The sequence below is a fragment of the Mobula hypostoma genome, chromosome 25, assembly GCF_963921235.1.
Source record: "Mobula hypostoma chromosome 25, sMobHyp1.1, whole genome shotgun sequence".
Lineage (NCBI taxonomy): Eukaryota > Metazoa > Chordata > Chondrichthyes > Myliobatiformes > Myliobatidae > Mobula > Mobula hypostoma.
In genome coordinates this window covers 33,718,935-33,739,106 of record NC_086121.1, presented here as the reverse complement: position 1 = coordinate 33,739,106, position 20,172 = coordinate 33,718,935, and the positions used below count along the sequence as shown (strand labels likewise).

Here is a 20,172-nt window from a genome sequence, read left to right as displayed (position 1 = left end):
ATACTTTACGTATATGGTTTCAATTTCGAAAATTTTTTGGGTTGAATCAATTTATTTTAGCAAGTCCTATTATATCTAATTTCTTTTTTCAACCTTGCACTATGGATCAAGCTTATTTAGATTGGAAAAAAAATCAAAGGTATAGTACGTTTTTGTGATTTATTTTTGGATAATTGTTTTATGTCCTTTGATCAACTATCTAATAAATATAATTTACCTAGATCTCACTTTTTTAGATATCTACAGATTAGAAACTTTTTAATTACTGTTTCTGCTAATTTTCCACACTCATATCCAATGGATATTTTGGAAAAAGTTTTAGATTTAAACCTTTCTCAGAAAGGTGTTGTAGCAATTATTTATAATATAATTATGAATTTATGCCCTGATGTATCTAATAAAATTAAAACTGGGAAAGAGAACTTAAGATTATTATACCGATTGAAAATTGGGAAAAAATACTTCAATTAGTTAACTCATCCTCTATAGGTGCTAAACATGTGTTGATACAGTTTAAAGTAGTGCACAGGGCTCATATATCCAAAGATAAACTATCTCGTTATTACTCTTATATAAATCCTATTTGTGATAGATGTCATTCCGAGATAGCTTCTTTAACTCACATGTTTTAGTCATGTCCTTTGTTGAAAAAATATTGAGAAGACATTTTTGATATTATTTCAACGGTTTTGAATATAGACTTACAACCTCACCCAATTACTGCTATTTTGGGGCTACCAATGATAGAATTAAATCATTTAACCTCTTCAGCTCATCGGATCATTGCATTTCTTACTTTAATGGCTAGAAGATCCATTTTGCTGAATTGGAAAAAGATTAACCCCCCTACTATATTTCACTGGTTCTCACAAACTCTGTTGTGTTTAAATTTGAAAAAAATTAGAAGTGTGGTTTATGATCCTTCCATTAAATTCAAAAAGACTTGGAGGCCATTTATTCAGCATTTTCATATGACGTAATTTGACCATTTCCAAACTTATTTTACTTCTCTGTAATATTGGTTAAGAGGAACAGAGTCGCCGACACTAAGGTTTTTCATTTCTCCCATTTTTTGTGATGTTAATACAGCCCAAGTCTTTTTTTTTAGTTTAGTTAATTAATTCTGTTTAGATTAGTTTTTTTTGGGGGGGGAGGGTTTTTTTCCTTTTTCATGATTTTTGTCTAGTTATTTCTCTTTGTTCTGTATTATTCATTGATATCCTTTATGATTGGGAGTTTTGTCAATTTTTTTTTTAGTTTTATAACTACTCATGTTAATTATAACAATGTATTCCCAATAACTTTGTATTACTACTATGTCATGTTTATATTTTGTGAAACTAATAAAAAGATTGAAAAAGAAAGAGAGATACTGAGGCTCTAGTCAAGAAAAAGAAGGAAGCATACACTGGGTTTACGAGGTCAGGGACAAGTGAATCCCTTGATGATTTTTTTAAAATTAAGAATACGCTTAAGAAAGAAATCAGGAGGGCAAAGAAAGGGTAGAGCAAAGTAAGATTACCCAGGTAAGGTTAGGGAAAATTGCAAGGGGGACTCTATAGCTATATTAAAAGGGCGGCTAAGAAGAGAGTAAGTTTCTTTATAAATCAGTGTTTACTGACGAGAAAAGCATAAGGGAAATAACTTAGGATGTTTTGGAGGACATTCAGATTACCTGGGAGGATGTATTTGCAACCTTACAAAGCTTTAATGTGGATAACTCCTCAGGGCCTGACTAACTGCATCCTTGGAGTTTGTGGGAGGCTAGAGAAGAAATTACAGAGGATCTTGTGGAGCTATTTGTTCTGTCATTAGCCATTGGTGTAGTTCCTTAGGACTCAAAGGTGACTAATGTTGCTTTGTAATTTCAGAAGGGAGGCAAGGACAAGCCAGGGAACTACCAGGCTGGTCAGCTTGAGATCTGTAGAGGGAAGGTTACTGGAAGGAATTCTGAGGGACAGGATCTACCAGCATTTGAACAGAGTCTCATTGGGAGGAGTCAGTATGGCTTAATACATGGAAAGTCATGCCTTGAAAGCCTCCTAGAATTTTTAAAATAAATAACCAAAAATATAGATAAGGATACGGCAGTAGATACTGTCTATTTGAACTTTCACAAGGCCTATGGCCCGCATGGTAGCCTTGTCTGGAACACAAGGTCTCATGGAATCCAGACAAGCTAGCTAAGTAGATATAAAATTGGCTCAGAGGTAGGAAGCATAGGTGGTGTTTGAAGTTTGTTTCTCAGAATGGTAGCCAGTGACTAGTGGTGTGCCAAAGGGGCTGTGTTAAGACACCTGTTGTTCATTATTTATATAAATGACTTGAATGTGAATTCACAAGGCTTGATCAGCAAGGCTTGCAGATATATGAAATTAGGAGGAGTTGTTGATAGTAGTAAAGTTGTAAATTGGTTTATTATTGTCACATGTACTGAGGTACAGCGAAAAACTTGTCTTGCATGCTGCTTAAACAGATCAATACGTTACAACAGTGCACTGAGGTAGTACAAGATAAAACAATACTATGTAGAATAAAGTGTTACAGCAGTTACAGACAAAGTGCACTGCAGATTGACAGTAAGGTGCAAGGTCATAACCAGGTAGGTTGTAAGGTCAATGGTCAATCTTTTTGTACTAGGGCAGGGGTCCCCAACCTTTTTTGCACTGCGGACCGGTTTATTATTGACAATATTCTTGCCGACCGGCCAACCCCGGGGGCGGGTAGGGTTGCCAACGGACAAGAGTAGCAGTCAAATACGTTGTGTTTACCTCATGAAAGGCTACAATGACCGTGAAGCCTTGCACGGGCACCAGTGCGCATGCATGACTTGCTCATGCGTGTACGTCCCGATTTTTTCTACAAATCGTTTTTGGCGATTCTGTTCGGGGGGGGGGTTTAATCACGACCAGAATATAGGTGATAAGTGGTTAATACACTCAATTTTGTTTCTAAAAGGGTTTATCTAACGAATTTAATATTAAACACACAGCACATATTTTCCTCACATGAATATAGTGATAAGTCAATTATCAGGGGAGCTTGAAGTAAGTATTGAACAAACTTCCAGTAGAAGTGGTAGAGGCAGGTTCGATACGATCATTTAAAGTTAAATTGGATAGGTATATGGACAGGAAAGGCATGGAGGGGTATGGGCTGAGTGCATGTTGGTGGGACTAGGTGAGAGTAGCGTTCGGCACGGACTAGAACGGCAGAGATGGCCTGTTTCCGTGCTGTAATTGTTATAAGGTTATATAAGTCACTTATAAGTCAATAGCATCATAACATTTTAAGTAACGTTTGGATGTGAAACACACAGCACATATTTTCCCCGTATGAACATATAAAATCATTGCAACACACCAATATCGCTGAATCATTGGGAGCCCTGGGCTTGTTTCCCTGCAACAAGACGGTCCTATCGAGGGGTGATGGGAGACAGCGACACTCGAAGGGGGTTCCTTATGTCCAGTCTATACCGCAATTTAGTTTTCATTGCATTCATTGCAGAGGTATGTTGGAAATGGAAGCAACGTTTTCAGTGCTTTCATGGCTATCTCAGGATATTTAGCCTTGACTTTGATCCAGAATGCCGGCAGAGATGTTATGTCAAACATACTTTTCAGCCCGCCGTCAGTTGCAAGCTTGAGGACTTGATCTTCTTCCCGTACTGACGTGGATGACACGCGAGTAATGACCGTGCGTGCGTTCAAGCTCAACAGTGGACATGACAGGGAATGAGGAAAGGTGCAGCTGACACATATCGCCAAATCATATTGTTTCCTCATGGCCCGGTAGCACATGCTTTGTGGCCCGGTACCGGTCCGCGGCCCGGTGGTTGGGTACCGCTGTACTAGGGAATCATTCAATAGTTTTACAACAGTAGGATAGAAGCTGTCCATGAGCCTAGTGGTATGCATTTACGCTTTTGTATCTTCTCCCTTACAGGAAGGGGTAGAATAGAGAACTACCAGGGTGGGTAGAGTCTTTGATTATGCTGACTGCTTCATTATGCTTAGACAGTGAAAAATGTAGACAAGTCCATGGAGGGGATGCTGGTTTCCACGATATGCTGCAGACTATCTACAGATTCTTTTGTCTGTGCTGCATTGCTCTAAGCCTCTGTCTAGGTCGCAGGACTATTAGAGCACTGATGTACAAAGGGATTTTGGGATGTATGTTCATAGCTCCCTGAAAGTGGCAACACAAGTATAGAGAGGGGTAAAGGCAGCATATGACATACTTGCATTCATCTTGAGTATAAAATTTGGCAAGTCATAATGCAGTGTTGTAAAATCTGGTTTGGTCACACTGGAGTATTATGTGCAGCTCTGGTCAACATACCATACACAGAGAGAATGTAGACATCTCAGTGAGGATACAGAAGACATCCACCAGGATGCTGCCTCAATTAGAATGTATAGAGGCTGACAAACATGAATTGTTTTTTCTAGAGCACTGGAGGCAGAGGAGCAAACTGACAGAGGCAAAGATAACCATTTTTTTTTTCTCCAGGGTGGAATTGTCATATACCATACAGCATAGGTTTCAGGTCTGAGGGGGAAAGTTTAAAGAAGGTCTGAGAGTGCAAGGTATTTTTGATACAGAAAAAGAGCAGGTGCCTGGAATGTCTACCATGGGAGGTGGGATAAAAGCAGGCAATATAGGAAAATTTAGGCAGACACATAAACAGGCAAGGAAGAGAAGCATACTGACTACTTGTAAGCAAATGGCGTTCATTTAATTTGGCATCATGTTTGGTGCAGGCAAGGTTGACCAAAAGGCCCTGACTATGTTACAGTCCTTCAAAGATAAACGGCCAGATAGCTTACATCCAACCAGTCAGCTCAGGAACCGTGAGTCCAGGGGCTAAGCAACAGGTCACCCAACAGCCCCCTGCTCCTTACTTCTGAACTGGTATCTGTAAGTGAAGCTACCTGGAACATAGCACCAAACTCACTGCAGTTAGCTGGCAGTGCTCTATAAGACCCCAATCCAGCCCAATGGAACACATACTAAGTCACACATAACCAAATGTAATGTCTTTCGAAATGTAAAGATACAGGAATTTGATAAAATTTAATGACTTAAATTAAATCTGGTCTTTTATTATTTTATGATAGTGGACGTTTTAGATTACCACAGGTTAAACCAGCCTGCATATTCAGTACACATTTATATGTAAATATTTAACCTCATTTACAATTTACCTTTTGGAAATATTCCCAGATTTTCCTTGCATTATCCCTGGAATCAAAACCACCACCTGTGGTTTCTGCACATAACACAAGCCATTGTGAACACCAACATGCAGCCTTCGTTCTTGAATAACAATGGTGCTTCCATCAGCAACTTGATCACTCTGAAACAGACACAAAATAGACTTCCATATGTTATTCTCAAAGGCATTGTCAAGAAAGCAAATCAATGTATAATATGATGGATGTTGTGAATCTGAAGTAAAAACAGAAAATTCTGTAAAACTGCCAGTAGCACTGACAATTCACTAGAAACAATGATAATATTTCAGGTAAATAAAATTCATTAAATAAATGACATCTATTATTCCCTTAAGTAAACAGATTTTATATTTCAGTGATCTGTAATTGGCACAACAAATAAAAGAAATTTGATTAACGAAAAATTAATATGCAGGGATATAATTTATTCATACATTAGTTTCCAGTGTTTACAATCAAATGAATGTTCCTTTCAAAGCAATATTTTGAACACTAGTATCAGACTGTACTGTAACTTCAATAGTCTTCTCTAGCTGCACATATATTATACAATTAAAAGACAACAGGCTAGAAAATAGTTAACACAATTGCAAAGAAAAATGGCTTTGTGTTGTTGAAAAGTATATTAACCTCTGGAAAAAATTTTGCACAAATTGCTGAATTCTTACATCTGTCATTAACATTGCCCTCTCACCTTTGGGCAAGATCTTTTTGCCTGCAAGCATATTTTTATTCTTAGAACTCTTCCAAATAACATGAAACTTCCCCAAATGTTATTGTGTATCCAAAATTTATTATCAGTTGAGATTTTCATGATATCCATCATAACAACGATAGTTGTAATCAACTCACAGAACAACCAGGCTTACAAACACAGGTTATTCTGAAATCACGCTATTTAAAGCTCTGTTCATAATGAACCTGTATGCAGAGCTAAACTGCTGCACAATGAATGCCTTCTAGGGCATTAGATTACTTGAGCGCATTTAAGGGCCTAGAATTTTGTGACTATCTAGTGTTTTGTGGTCATCATTACTCAAGATAAGGGTTCTTTTTTCAAAAATGCTGAACGTTTAAATGAATTTACATTCCACAGCTAAAATGCTGGAAGTTGAACCTAAATTTCTGGATTGTTTAGTCCAAACACTTTACCATCACAGTACCTGTCATCTTGGGCATCATCGAGATCAGTAACCCCATAAAATGTCTTAACAAGGTCACACATGTGCCTGAACTGTTCTCACAATCAAAGTCAAGGTCACAATCAAAGTCAAGGCACAATCATTCTTTACTTCTCAGTTTCAGAGTCATTCCAGGATAGACTTGCAGAAATATGACACATCTCAGAGCTATTTGCTATGCACCAATACTTGAAGGTGATCAGTGACATTTTCTTCTCTGGAAGATCATACAAAAGACACGGTTTGCTGCAACTGTAGGCTTCCGAGAAGTGCAAACACTCATTGACTGCATTAATACAGGATGGAGCTCCCATTCTTAACCAACAAAATACATTCTCACACTGTGCAGTCAGCAGTGACCATCAAAAGAACTGGTCTTCACATTTAAGAAGGTGCTTTGAGACAGAGCTTGATCTTAGAAATTTCACTACTTCTTGCACGCTTATTCCCAACTCGCACTGTCACAAAATCACTGTATAAATAGTATTTAGTCAACGTGAAAATAATCAATTACAACCACTTTTAATCTGTAGCCATGCTGAAATAACTCATTCACCAGGAAAATGCTCACAAATCAGCTTTCAGTCTCAAATAGACATTACAACAAGAGCGCACACAAGCCACCTAAATCTTTACTGTCATTTTGGTGAAACCCCATACAAATAATAATGTTATTGCTCATCATTCACATAATGCCTTCAATTTTTAGAGGTGACATATACTTTGGAGACCAAGGTTGAACATGATACCACAGATGTACGAAACAAACCAATCAGACCTCCTGGATTGCATGAGTTCAATTAAAAACACAAAGGAAAAACACAGTTATTGTTGCACATACCTAACAATTCATTAAAAAGAGTAAAAGAACCAAAGCACTGATGAACAACAAATATTACCCCTACTTTTTATACAGAAGGTAAATCTGTTAATTTAATGCCAGTGGTAGGAGATATAGTAGTATCCTTAATGAAATGTGTCTTTAAAAAAAGGTCCTACTTGATAAAATTTAAATTTTCTTCAAAATATTAAATTTTATCAAGTATAACATGATGAAATTTCATATTTTGAAGAATTAACAAAGGGAGAATATGTAATGCAGTAAATAAATTACATTTGGATTTACTAACAAACTTTAAAAGCTACGTGTCTTGAGTTCAGAGCACAAGGTGGCAGAATGGACAGCAAGATGGTTAATAAACAAAAAAGAAATGAGATGTTAAGGCAGCTGCTCAGATTGGCAAAGAACTGGGAAGAAATGTGCCAAAGAGATGGATACTAGAACTCCTGTTGTTCACAATTTATTTTCATGTTTAGCCTTGAGAATTGAATTTATAATTTCAAAATTTGCAGACAGCTTTAAACTGAGAGGTGTTGTTTGCACCAAGGAAAGAATTCATAAAATAAATGAAGACATTAATTACGTACACAGTGGATGTGTAATTGGCTTATGTGCTTCAATATAGATAAGTGAGAATTGCTGATTTTGATGGGAAGAATCAAGGGGCAACAGAGAGTTCAGAGCCTGAATAATTAGAAAAGTATAGGGATCAACGAGTACAAATACACTAATCACTAAAAGGTGCAAAGCTTGTTAACAAGGTTATTTAAAAAAAATCAAACCAACATAGTGTATTTCCAAAAAGCATGCAACATAGTGTATTGTAAAGCAGAAAAGTTATATTGAACATGTATGGAATCCTGCTCAGTATACAGCGTATTCTTATAGTTCCACACTATTTTGCATATTTTTTTGACAGAGAAAGAAGCCACTTGACTCAAGTCTATGTTGGCTCTCAGAACAACTCCACCACTCCCATTCTCCTGCTTTTTTCCGTTATTCTTCCACCACCCACCTACATTGGGGTAGTTTACAGTAACCAATTAACCTACTTTAAGGATATGGGCAGAAACCAGAGCACTAAGGGGAAACTCACGGAGTCAAGGAGAGGATGTACAAACTCTAAACAGACAGCACTCGAGGTCAGGATGGAATCCAGGTCAACTGGGCCAGATGTGGATGTAAGAAAAATGGCAATAATATTCAAAAAAAAAGCAGTTGAAGACATATTGTCCTCAATTAAATTAAAGTCTTAAAAATAAAATAAGGTAGTAGGTTAATGTAAAGCCAGGCAAGCACATAAGAAAAAGGAAAGAAAGAGTATTGGAGTAGAATTAACATGAAGCACAGCGAATGGGGTACATGTGCAGTAGTTGCACTATCTTAGCCTCATCAATGGCGTTTGCTGGAGAAGAGTAAGATGAGTCAAATCAAATTCTATTCACAAAGAAGGGTACAGAAACAGCACCTATAAAAGGTATTCACCCCCTTGGAATTTTTCATGTTTCATTGTTTTACAACATTGAATGACAGTGGATTTAATTCGGCTTTTTTTGACACTGATAACAGAAAGAAACTATTCCGTATCAAAGTGAAAACAGATCTCTACAAAGTGATCTAAGTGAATTACAAATATAAAACACAAAATAATTGATTGCCTAAGTATTCAACCCCCTCCCCCTTTAAGATGACACACCAAATCATCACTGGTGTAGCCAATTGGTATGAGAAGTCACACAATTAGTTAAATGGAGATTACCTGTGTACAGTCAAGGTGTTTCAACTGATTGTAGTAAAGATATACCTGTCTTGCAAGGTCCAACTGCTGGTGAGTCAGTATCCTCGCAAAAACTACACCATAAAGACAAATGAACACTCCAAGCAACTCCACAAAAAGGATATTGAAAAGCATAAGTCAGGAGATGAATACAAGAAAATTTCCAAGTCAATGAATATCTCTTGGAGTTCAGTTAAGCCAATCATCAAGAAATGGAAAGAATATGCCACAACTGTGAATCTGCCTTGAGCAGGTGATCTTCAAAAACTGAGTGACTGTGCAAGAAGGGGACTAGTGAGGGAGGCCACCAAGGTGCCTATGACAACTCTGGAGGAGTTACAAGCTTCAGTGGCTGAGATGGGAGAGACTGTGCATATAACAATTGTTGTCTGAGTGCTTCACCAGTCGCAGCTTTATGGGACAGTGGCAAAGAGAAAGCCACTGTTGAAAAAAAACTCACATGAAATCTCAACTAGAGTTTGCCAAAAGGCACGTAGGAGACTCTAAAGTCAGCTGGGAGGTTCTATGCTCTGATGTAACCAAAATTGAGCTTTTTGGTCATCAGACTAAACACTATGTTTGGCATAAGCCAACCACCACACATCATCAAAAACACACCATCACTATCGTGAAGCATGGTAGTGACTGCATCATGCTGTGGGGATGTTTCACTATAACAGGCCCTGAAAGGCTCGTAAAGGTAGAGGGTAAAATGAATGCAGCAAAGTACAGGGAAAACCTGCTGCAGTCTGCAAGAGAACTGCGACTTGACAGAAGATTTGTTTTCCAGCAAGACAATGACCCCAGGCATAAAGCCAAAGCGACACAGGAATGGCTTAAAAACAACAAAGTTAATGTCCTGAAGTGGCCAAGTCAGAGTCCAGACCTCAATCTAATTGAGAACTTGTGGCTGGACTTGAAAAGGGCTGTTCACTTACAATTCCCGTGCAATCTGACAGAGCTTGAGCAGTTTTGTAAAGAAGAATGGCGAAAAATTGCAGTGCCCAGATGTGCAAAGCTGATAGAGAGGTCAGGATGGACTCAAGATTGTAATTGCTGCCAAAGGCGCATCTACTAAATGCTGACTTAAAGGGAGTGAGTAATTATGCAATCAATTATTTTGTGTTTAATAATTGTAATAAATTTAGACTAATTTGTAGACATTTGTTTTCACTTTGACATAAAAGATTCATTTCTGTACATCGGTGACAAAAGTGCCAAATTAAATCCACTGTGATTCAATGTTGTAAAACAATAAAACCTGAACACTTCCAAGGGGGGGGGGAATGCTTTTTATAATTTTTTATGTCTGCATGTTTATAGTATTGAAGAAGTTCTGTGTTATCTTTCAATAATCAACACTAGTTAACCTTAAAGTAAAAAAAATTAACAATAGCAATATCCATGATAACTAAATAACAATTGGAAAAGATACAACTGGGTTCAGTTGTTCTAACTAGAGAGCAGATATAATATCAGCCAAATTGGTAGTACGTAACTCTTGCACGAAATTATTGGATCTCTTTTGTGAATGTGATCAGAACTCCAAAGTGAAACCATTTATGAAGAACTCATAAAACATTCACTTTACAGACTTGCACATTGGAAAGATCTAGATGGGTACAGTCCTATTTAATAAATTGTAAACCAACTGCATAGTTCATTGAATAGGGTATGCTGGAAAAATAACTGGTATCCGAAATGACTTCTAAGTGGTAATTTCTTGTAATAAGGATGTTAAAAACCAGACAAACTTTTCCTCATTATGTATGAATTCATCAAAATCTGGAATGATTTTAGGTCAGCCACAATCCATAAAAGTTCATTATTCTTTATCCAAAGAAAATAGTTTCTTATTTTGACAAAACAATGACTGCTATATATCAAAGTTGCTGGTGAACGCAGCAGGCCAAGCAGCATCTATAGGAAGAGGCGCAGTCAACGTTTCAGGCCGAGACCCTTCGTCAGGACTAACTGAAGGAAGAGTGAGTAAGGGATTTGAAAGCTGGAGGGGGAGGGGGAGATGCATCTCCCCCTCCCCCTCCAGCTTTCAAATCCCTTACTCACTCTTCCTTCAGTTAGTCCTGACGAAGGGTCTCGGCCTGAAACGTTGACTGCGCCTCTTCCTATAGATGCTGCTTGGCCTGCTGCGTTCACCAGCAACTTTGATGTATGTTGCTTGAATTTCCAGCATCTGCAGAATTCCTGTTGATTGCTATATACAAGTTTTTTTGTAAATAGTTAAGTAACACAAAGTAGATTCTCTAAATTATCCAAAATTTATTTATTTATTGAGATACAGCACAGAATAGTTCTTCCAGCACTATGAGCCACGTTGCCATTAATCCCCTGATTTAACAGCCTAATCATGAATCAACTTACAATGCCCAATTAACCTACCAACTGGTACATCTTTGGACCACGGGAGGAAACTGCAGCACCCGGAAGAAACCCACATGGTCACAGGGAGAACGTACAAACTCCTTAAAGGCAGCAGCAGGAATTGAACCCAGGTCACTGTTACATTGACGACAACTACCATGGTGGTAACAACTACCCTACTGTGCAGCCCCTTTCCAACTTTTAAAGATCCTTATTAATCAACATACCAGCACTTCCTAAATAAAATTATTCACACAAGCCTATTATTAAATTAAGCACAGATCACAACAAACTGCAACATAACAAGTAATTTTCTGAACTTGCCTTTTCATTAACAGCATGTTCTTGCAAACCTACTTGTCTTGAAATGAATATTTCATGTTATTACTATATACATTATTAATATTATAAAGAACCTTGTTACATCTCAAGACTGCTAAGAAAATACTTTGAAGAAACTTGTTTGTCGCTGAAAGTAGTATGAGATCCACTCCTGTCACTGAATCTTTGCATATCATGAATGACAAATAGAGCCTGCATGTAGTTTGAAAGGAATTTGGACGTTCATCAGAAAATAGTATTCTATCGAGCTATCAATACAACAAATTTAAATTTATAAATGGCAGAATACAAAAAAAGATGTATTGCCACTGGAATACCAAATCTTAACATTTTTTTGCTTCTCAGGTTTTTCCTTTGAAGATGTTAGCAATACTTTAAAGATAACTAAGCAATACACCTTTGACTGCTGCAGTCATAGTGTATTTCTTTTACAGATCTTAACTTCAAAATAAGTTTAACAATCGTGTTGTGAATTTTGCCTAGTATTCACTGCAGAAGTACTCATTCTCAAACAAAAAAGAATGAAGCAAAAATCTTTCAGGAGCAAACCAGTCTAGCAGATTAAATTGGAAGGAAATCCTGGAAAGATTTCCAATAATAAGTATTTGTTGAAATATGTGTGAGATATTAGCAATTCTAAAACCTCTACCTGGAATCCTTTAAGTACTGCAAGACTCAAAATCCTCCAAAAATGTACTTACTAGAAAAAAAAACTAAAAATAACAAAAAAAAACTAGTAGATAACATACCTGTAATATGGCTATCATAAATCAGTAGACATTTCTTTTCTGTAGAGGAGTGTACTCCAATTGCATAGCTAAGAGAATCTATGTTCAACAATTTCTTAGAATTGTTGCTAGAGCACAAGCTATGTCTAAAACAACTTACATCAAAGTTGCTGGTGAACGCAGCAGGCCAAGCAGCATCTGTAGGAAGAGGTGCAGTCAACGTTTCAGGCCGAGACCCTTCGTCAGGACTGCTTCTTTTTAAATTGTAGTTTTTCCACCTACCATCTGAACCCACTTTCTATATGTTCCTCACTCGTTAGTAATGTTAAGCATACTACATAGTCACATGCTCTAGTATGTAGTTATGCTCTATCACCTATGAAACTCATTCCATTCCACTGATACTATTATAGAGCATGTTTGCGCAAGGATATTTTTCTCAGCAAATATCCGATCCATCCTGACTTATATTAAAGGATTAGTTGGAAATTGGCATTTTATCCCCTTTACACCTCCATTGCCACAAAAGCACTCCCATCCCTGCTCTGGATTAACTCTCCTATATGCAGGTATCTACCTGGTAACAATTGTTTAAAGTTCAGAATTAATTTTAATCCTTCATTAGTTATCATCCATGGAATATCTGAATTTGGCAAGGGAACACTCTACAATGCATTAATTCCATGCCTGAGCTATTCTCCCATTGCATTCTTCCATGCCTGAACAATTCTCCCATTGCATTCTTCCATGCCTGAACAATTCTCCCATTGCATTCTTCCATGCCTGAACAATTCTCCCATTGCATTCTTCCATGCCTGAACAATTCTCCCATTGCATTCTTCCATGCCTGAGCAATTCTCCCATGGCTGTCCCCATTCTCACAAAATACCAGGATTATACTAATTACACTAACTGTGCCATAATTACCGTTTATGCTATGATTACTTGTCACCCGTTAGATACACTGATTGTACCATATTGATCCTGATTTGTAAACATAAGAGATTCTGGAGATCCAAAGTAACATACACAAAATGATGGAGGAATTCAACAGGTCAGGCAGCATTTATAGAGGAATAAATAGTCAATGTTTGGGCCAAAACCCTTCATCAGTCCTGAAGGTGATACTACCTGATCTGCTGAGTTCCTCCAGCATTTTGTGTGTAACCAATATTCTTGCCTACCTATCAATTTTTCTGTATCCGTCCCAATCTTAAGGGAAAACACAAGCTACACTTTGCATGCCTCTGAGGGACAACAGACACTTTCTCCACCTTCCCTCCTCACCTGGCTCAACTTATCCCATTTAACCATCGACCTCATGACATCTGTATCTACTTATCAGGAGCAAACTTGTAGAGAGATGCAGACAGTTGCACATATTGACTGGGACCCCCATACAGTAAAAGGGTTGTATGGGATAGGGTTTGTCAAAAGTGTTCAGGTAAGTTTCCTTAATCAATACATAGAGATCTCATCTAGAGAGAGTGTGATACCAGATCTCCTCAGGGAATAAAGCAGGACACGTGACAGAAGTTTGTGTAGGGGAGCACTTTGCATCTAGTGATCTAGTAAAATTCCATTAAGATCTCCCCATCTATTTAGCTCCATGCAACACATACAAAATGCTGGTGAAACGCAGCAAGCCAGACAGCATCCATAGGAAGAAGTACAGTCGACATTTCAAGCCGAGACCCTTCGTCAGGACTGAAGGGTGTTGAGTAGGCCCTTCCAGCCCTTCAAGCCGCACTGCTGCCCAGTGATTCCCCGATTTAGTCCTAGCCTAATAACAGAACAATTTACACTGGCCATTTAACCTACCAACTGGTACATCTTTGGACTGTGGGAGGAAACACCAGGAAGAAACCCACTCAGACATGGTGAAGAACATACAAAGTCCTTACAGGTGAGAATTGAACCCAGGTTGCCTGTACTGTAAAGCATTATGCACTATGCTACTGTGCAAGACTAAAACTAGAGGTCATGGGTTAAGAGTGAAAGATGATTATGTTTAAAGGGAACATGAGGGGGAACCTCTTCCCTCAGAAGGTGGTGAGAATGTGGAACAATGCCACAGGAATGGTGGATGAGGGTTCAAATTCAGCATTTAAGAGAAATCTGAATAGGTACATGGATGAGAGAAGTACGGAGGCTATGATGCAGGTGCTGGTCAAAGGGACAAGGCAGATTAATAGTTCAGCATGGACTAGATGGGCCGAATGGCCTAAATCTGTTCTGTACTGTAGTGCTCTATGATAACTCTATGATCTATTTTCCACCTCCCACCTCACCCCTCCTCCTCACCACTATACTCTGGACATCTCTCCTTTACAATCTCAGCCCCAGTACAATTCTCAATCTAAAATATTGACCATCACTTGGCCTCCACAGATGCTGCCTGAGCTCCTCCAAAGCTTGGTTTTGCACAAGATTCCAGCTTCCTGTGCCTCAGGAATTACGTTTTGGTGGTTAAACCCCTGCTTCCAATACACAGCTGTTTCAGTGGATGAATGGGAAAAATCAGCTGTGGGAGAAGAATTGGTTAAGCATTTTACTTGGATTTAATAAAGTTCATTTAATATTCTGAACTGTCGTTTTTGGTTTTTTTTAAGTTAATTCTTATGTAATGTTAATTTTGTTTTAGATTTCTCTCGAACAGGTAATGAGTGCCGCTGTTCTGAGCCACACCAACGTGTTGAAAGACAGGGTCCTAGATCCATAGGTCCTCCTAAATGGAGGGAATAGTGTGCTCCAGGTAAATTACCAAGTAACTTATTTACTACACCAATAAATCTCCTGTTCCAATCATCAGCATAACTTCAAAAAATAGTTCGAAGGATTTTAAGATTAATCATGGTTAGTGCACATTGCAGTAACTCTGCATACCAATACTTTGCTAATTCAGCTCCCCTTAAGCCAAACACAAGTACACACTTTCATTGGTGGTCGCTGTTTCCTATTGTCAGAGTAGCATCAAGGATAAAAATTGAAAAAGCACTGATGACCCTCACACCACTTGATTATAACAACTCATATCAATGGCAATCACAAGTGAAGGGAAAATATTGTGAATAAAGTTGGAAAAGGCATGCAATATCAGCATTATCCATTGCTCTGCCATACCTTAAACAGCCTGTCTGCATTAAGCAATTCCACCAGCTCCTCTTCAAATTTTTCCACTGTTGGGTATAGCTGAAGTGACAATTTATCCAAGAAACACGTTACAGTCTTCAGTAAATGAGGTTTCTTCAAAGCATCACCTTGAATCAAATATAAAAGATTCGTTATAATTAAAACAAGAAAACTATTTTTGAAGTTATGCCTCTGCTTCCTCAGGAGACTGCAGAGATTCGGCATGTCATTAAAAACCTTGGTAAACTGCTATAGATGTGTGCTGACCGGCTGCATTGCGGCCTGGTATGGAAACATCAATGCCTTTGAGCGGAAAATCCTATAAAAAGTAGTGGATTCGGTAAAACACCCAACCACTGAGCACACCAACATGAAACTTTGCCGTTGAAAAGCAGCTTGTATCATCAAAGATTCTCACCATTCAAACCATGCTGTTTTCTCACGGCCGCCATCAGGTAGAAGGTACAAGTGCCTTGGGACTTACACTACAAGGTTCAAGAACAATTACTACCCCTCAGCTATCTGGTATGAAAAAAGGGGATAACTACACTCATTCTACTTCTGGTATTCTCACAATGGATGGTCTCACTTTAAGGACTCTTCGTCTTCTTATTTCATGCTTGTTATTTACTGCTATTTATTTATATTTGCGTTTGCACAGTTTGTTGTTCATTGATCTTGTTTACAGTTACTATTCTATAGATTTGCTTAGTATGCCCACTGGAAAAATAATCTGAGTTGTATGTGCTGACATGTATGTAATCTGGTAATAAATTTTACTTCGAACTTTGATTTTTGAACACAGCCTTGTAATGACTAGTTTTCTGGGACACAGCAAGATTCAAAGAAAATAATATGATAGTCATTCAATTGATCACTTATTTCCCTCCCACTTTGATACTTCTGATATTTTGTGTTAAAAACTGGAGAAAATCAGTTCAGGATGAGAGGGGAAAGATTTAAAGGGGACCTGAGGGGCAACTTCCTGGGGGCAACCTCTTCATGAAGGAGATTGTGCATACAGTCTACGGAATGAGTTGGTGGATGAAGTGTTAAATGCGAGTAGAATTACAATATTTAATTTGGACACTTACATAGCTGAGAAAAGTTTAGAGGAACGTGGAAAAAAATGCAGGAAAATTGAATTAGCTTAGATGGGCATCTTGGTCAGCCTGTTTCTGTACCGTAAGACTCCAAGATTCTAACTAAATGCCCCTATGTAATCAGGGTAGCCATTTTGTGTCACATGCATTCAAAAAATGTTGTTCCTGTACTGCCATCCAAGTTTTCTAATTTTTTAATTTGACTATGTATTTAACTATTTGCAAGTTTAATTTATGCAAGACAGATCAATCAACTAATGTATTTCTCAGTTAGTAAGTACAACTAAATGACAACAGTGTTGACATGACCAAAATAAATGTTCTGCAGAAGTCTCTTATAGTTAGCAAATGCTTTTTAAAAAGTAAATGATAACATTAAATAATGTCCACCATTTCATTTTTTAAATGGCAAAATGAAAAATATTTTGCCAGAAATAGCCTGTTTTCTCATCACTCATCCTGAATATTATATAGCAGAATAAGAAAAATAACTGTATACAACCTTTAAAGTTATTTTTGCAATAATAATATTTTAGGACTACAGGTACTGATCAGCAAATAGGAAAGATTATGGATTAGAAAATGAATTCCCACTTGAATTATACTCATATTTCCCAATATTTATTGTTTAATTATTATCATTATTTTGTTTGATTTGTACAGTTTACTGTCTTTTGCACATTGGTTGTCAGTCCATCTTGTTCATTGATTCCATGCTGTTTCTTTGTAGTTACTGTGACTTCTCACAAGGAAGTTAATGTTAAGGTAGAATATGGTGACATAGATGTACTTTGATAATAAACTTCCTTTGAACTTTGAACAGATATCATTAATGAGCTCAACATTCTTCAGTTTTCATAAAATAGAGAATAGAAACAACTAAAAAGTACAGAAGTTTTCAAGTACCACTGGTAAAATTTATCTTGAACAATTATTTTAAATGGAAATGTAAACTGTGCTACTAACTAAAAACAAGATTCCTGTCCCCACCTATCAATCAGTGCATCCTCATCCCACACTCTACTCCATATAGGTTAATCATATCAATCTTCTCAAAGACTCAGAAACAGTTTAAGAAAACATGTTTAATTCAAAAATAAAAGCACCTTATGTATAAAGAAACACAAACAATTTAGTAAATACACAAACAAGAGAATTGTCAGAGATTCTGTTTAAACTTCCCATACGTCTTAATTGCTGGTTGTAAACATACAGCATTTGGTCATGGTGTAAATGAAGCACTTTTCAGTTCATAATAATTGAAGTGATTTAACACAAAATTTATCAGGCTTGAGTCCCACTTGACTGACCAGAAAATATAATAATTTTATATTTGATCATTTGCAGAAATAACATGAGTTAGATTCTTCAAAGCCTACCTGTTGGTTTTGGTGCAAAGAATCTAATACCAAGTTAAATAAGCACGATGAGTGTATAAATACAGCAAAGCCTGCTCTGTTCCCACTAATGTATCCAAATGCTGGATCACTGATCCATAAATAAGATTTTAATACAGCTGGGTAATCTAAAAAGTTGAAGCTTAGCTTAAGTACTGGTAAGTACGAAACTACCAGATTATTGTACAAACCTTTCAAGATTCATGAGTGCCCCTCAGGGAACGAAGTTTGCAGCCTTTTGGGTCTTGATTGCATACTACTCCAGATCCACTAATATGCATGGCTCTTAGCTGCTTTGTGAAATAGCCTCACAGACCATTCAATTAGGGATGGGCGATAAATGATGGCCTTCCCATCAACGTTCACACTGTGAACTAATGAATTCTAGAGCACATCTTGGAATATTATCACAACAAATGCAAGTTCATCACTCAAACACATCTCTCATTTGTGCATAAGTTAATAAATAATGAAATATATATCCTAGAAGATTGACATCTACCATAAGGTACATTTACGACACAAGTCAAAAAGTAAATGTAGTGCTACTGGTGCTACATAAGTGAGGACACTTGGGTGGTGCTACAGAGTTCAGTAGTCTCACACCCTGGGTGAAGAAGCTGGTTCACATCCTAGCAGTCCTTGGTCTAATGTATCGGTACCTCCTGCCTGTTAGTGGGGATCAGATGGATTGTGGGATGAATGGGAGGGATCATTGTCAATGCCAGGGTCCCTGCATATGTAGTGCTCCTGATAAGTATCTCGAATGCGTGGAAAGGAGACCCTGATAATCCTCTCAGCAGTCCGCACAATCCTTCATAGGGTCTTGCAGTCAGATTCTTGCAATTCAATGGTGCTGCTGTAAAAAAATCATTAGAATGGGGGAGAGGCAAGGAGCCTTGCTTGCCAATCTCCAAAGAGGAGAGGAGACGCTGCTGTGCTTTCTTGACTAAAGAGGTGGTGTTGAGGGACCAGGTGAAATCGTCCATTAAGTGCCCACCCAGAAACTTGGTGCTCCTCACTCTCTCCACAGAGCCATTTATGTGCAGTGAGGAGTAGTCAACTGTACCTTCCAGAAGTCTGTATCTAAGAAAAGATGTGCTGGCCCTGGAGAGAGTCCAGAGGAGGTTCACAAGAGTGATCTTAGAAATGGCAAGCTTAACAACCTAAGAAGAGTATTTGATGCCTCTGGGCTTGATGGAGTTCAGAAGGATGAGGAAGAATTTTATTGAAACCCACCAGATACTGAAAGCCCCGGATAAAGTAGACATACAGAGGATCCTTCTATTAGTAGGAAAGTAAAGGATTCAAGGGCACAGTGCAAAATAAAGGGATGTGTCCATTAAAACTGAAAAAATAAGGACTTTTTCAGCCAGAGGGTGGTGAATGTGTGGAATTTGTTGCCACAGAGAGCTGTGAAAGTTGTCATTGGGTGTATTTAAGGCAGAGATCAATAGAATATTTGATGGATATAGGAATTATAAGGAGAAGGCAGAAAAATGGTGTTGAAAAAAAATCAGCCATGTTTGAATGATGAAGCAGACTCGATGGGTTAAATAGTTTCAGTCTTCTCCTATATGGTCTTACCTTTTGAAAATAATGCTTGTCCATGTGCATGCTCAAAGGATAAGTTCAAAATTACTGTTGACTTATTCTCTGATGCATACAAGAATGGACCTTACACAAAATCTCGACAAGACAAAGGACTTCTGCCAATCTGCCACCTCTGCATCATAACACCCAAAGTTTTAAAGGTCCAAAATAGAACACTGGATAACCTGGATCACTTAGGCATCTTAGGAATCACCTTTCAGCAATGATAAAAGTCACTATTATCTCCACTAATGCAATCTTGAGTCATCTGAGGTAAAAAAAAAAGTAGAAGACTAACACCTCAAGAAATTCTCCACTAAGCAGTGGAGATCCTCTGCTTGAACTTCAAAGACTTGGACCATCTGCAACAGGTACCATCACACTATCATTGGGATGAGTGACTACCAGTATCTTATGTTAGCTCAACATCAAGGCTGTAATCAATTAAGATCTGTC

General features: G+C 37.9%; 1 protein-coding gene across 2 annotated transcripts in view; it reads right to left on the bottom strand.

The window, feature by feature from the left end:
• The window catches only part of nphp4 (nephronophthisis 4), a 427,697-nt gene that overhangs the window by 276,711 nt on the left and 130,814 nt on the right, over positions 1–20,172 (bottom strand). For both annotated transcript variants that reach the window (XM_063033463.1, XM_063033464.1), the window contains 2 exons: positions 15,615–15,751; positions 5,211–5,362 (listed from right to left, as the gene is read on the bottom strand). In XM_063033463.1, coding sequence (XP_062889533.1) covers positions 5,211–5,362; positions 15,615–15,751 — 289 coding nt within the window. The remainder of the gene's footprint in view (positions 1–5,210; positions 5,363–15,614; positions 15,752–20,172) is intronic.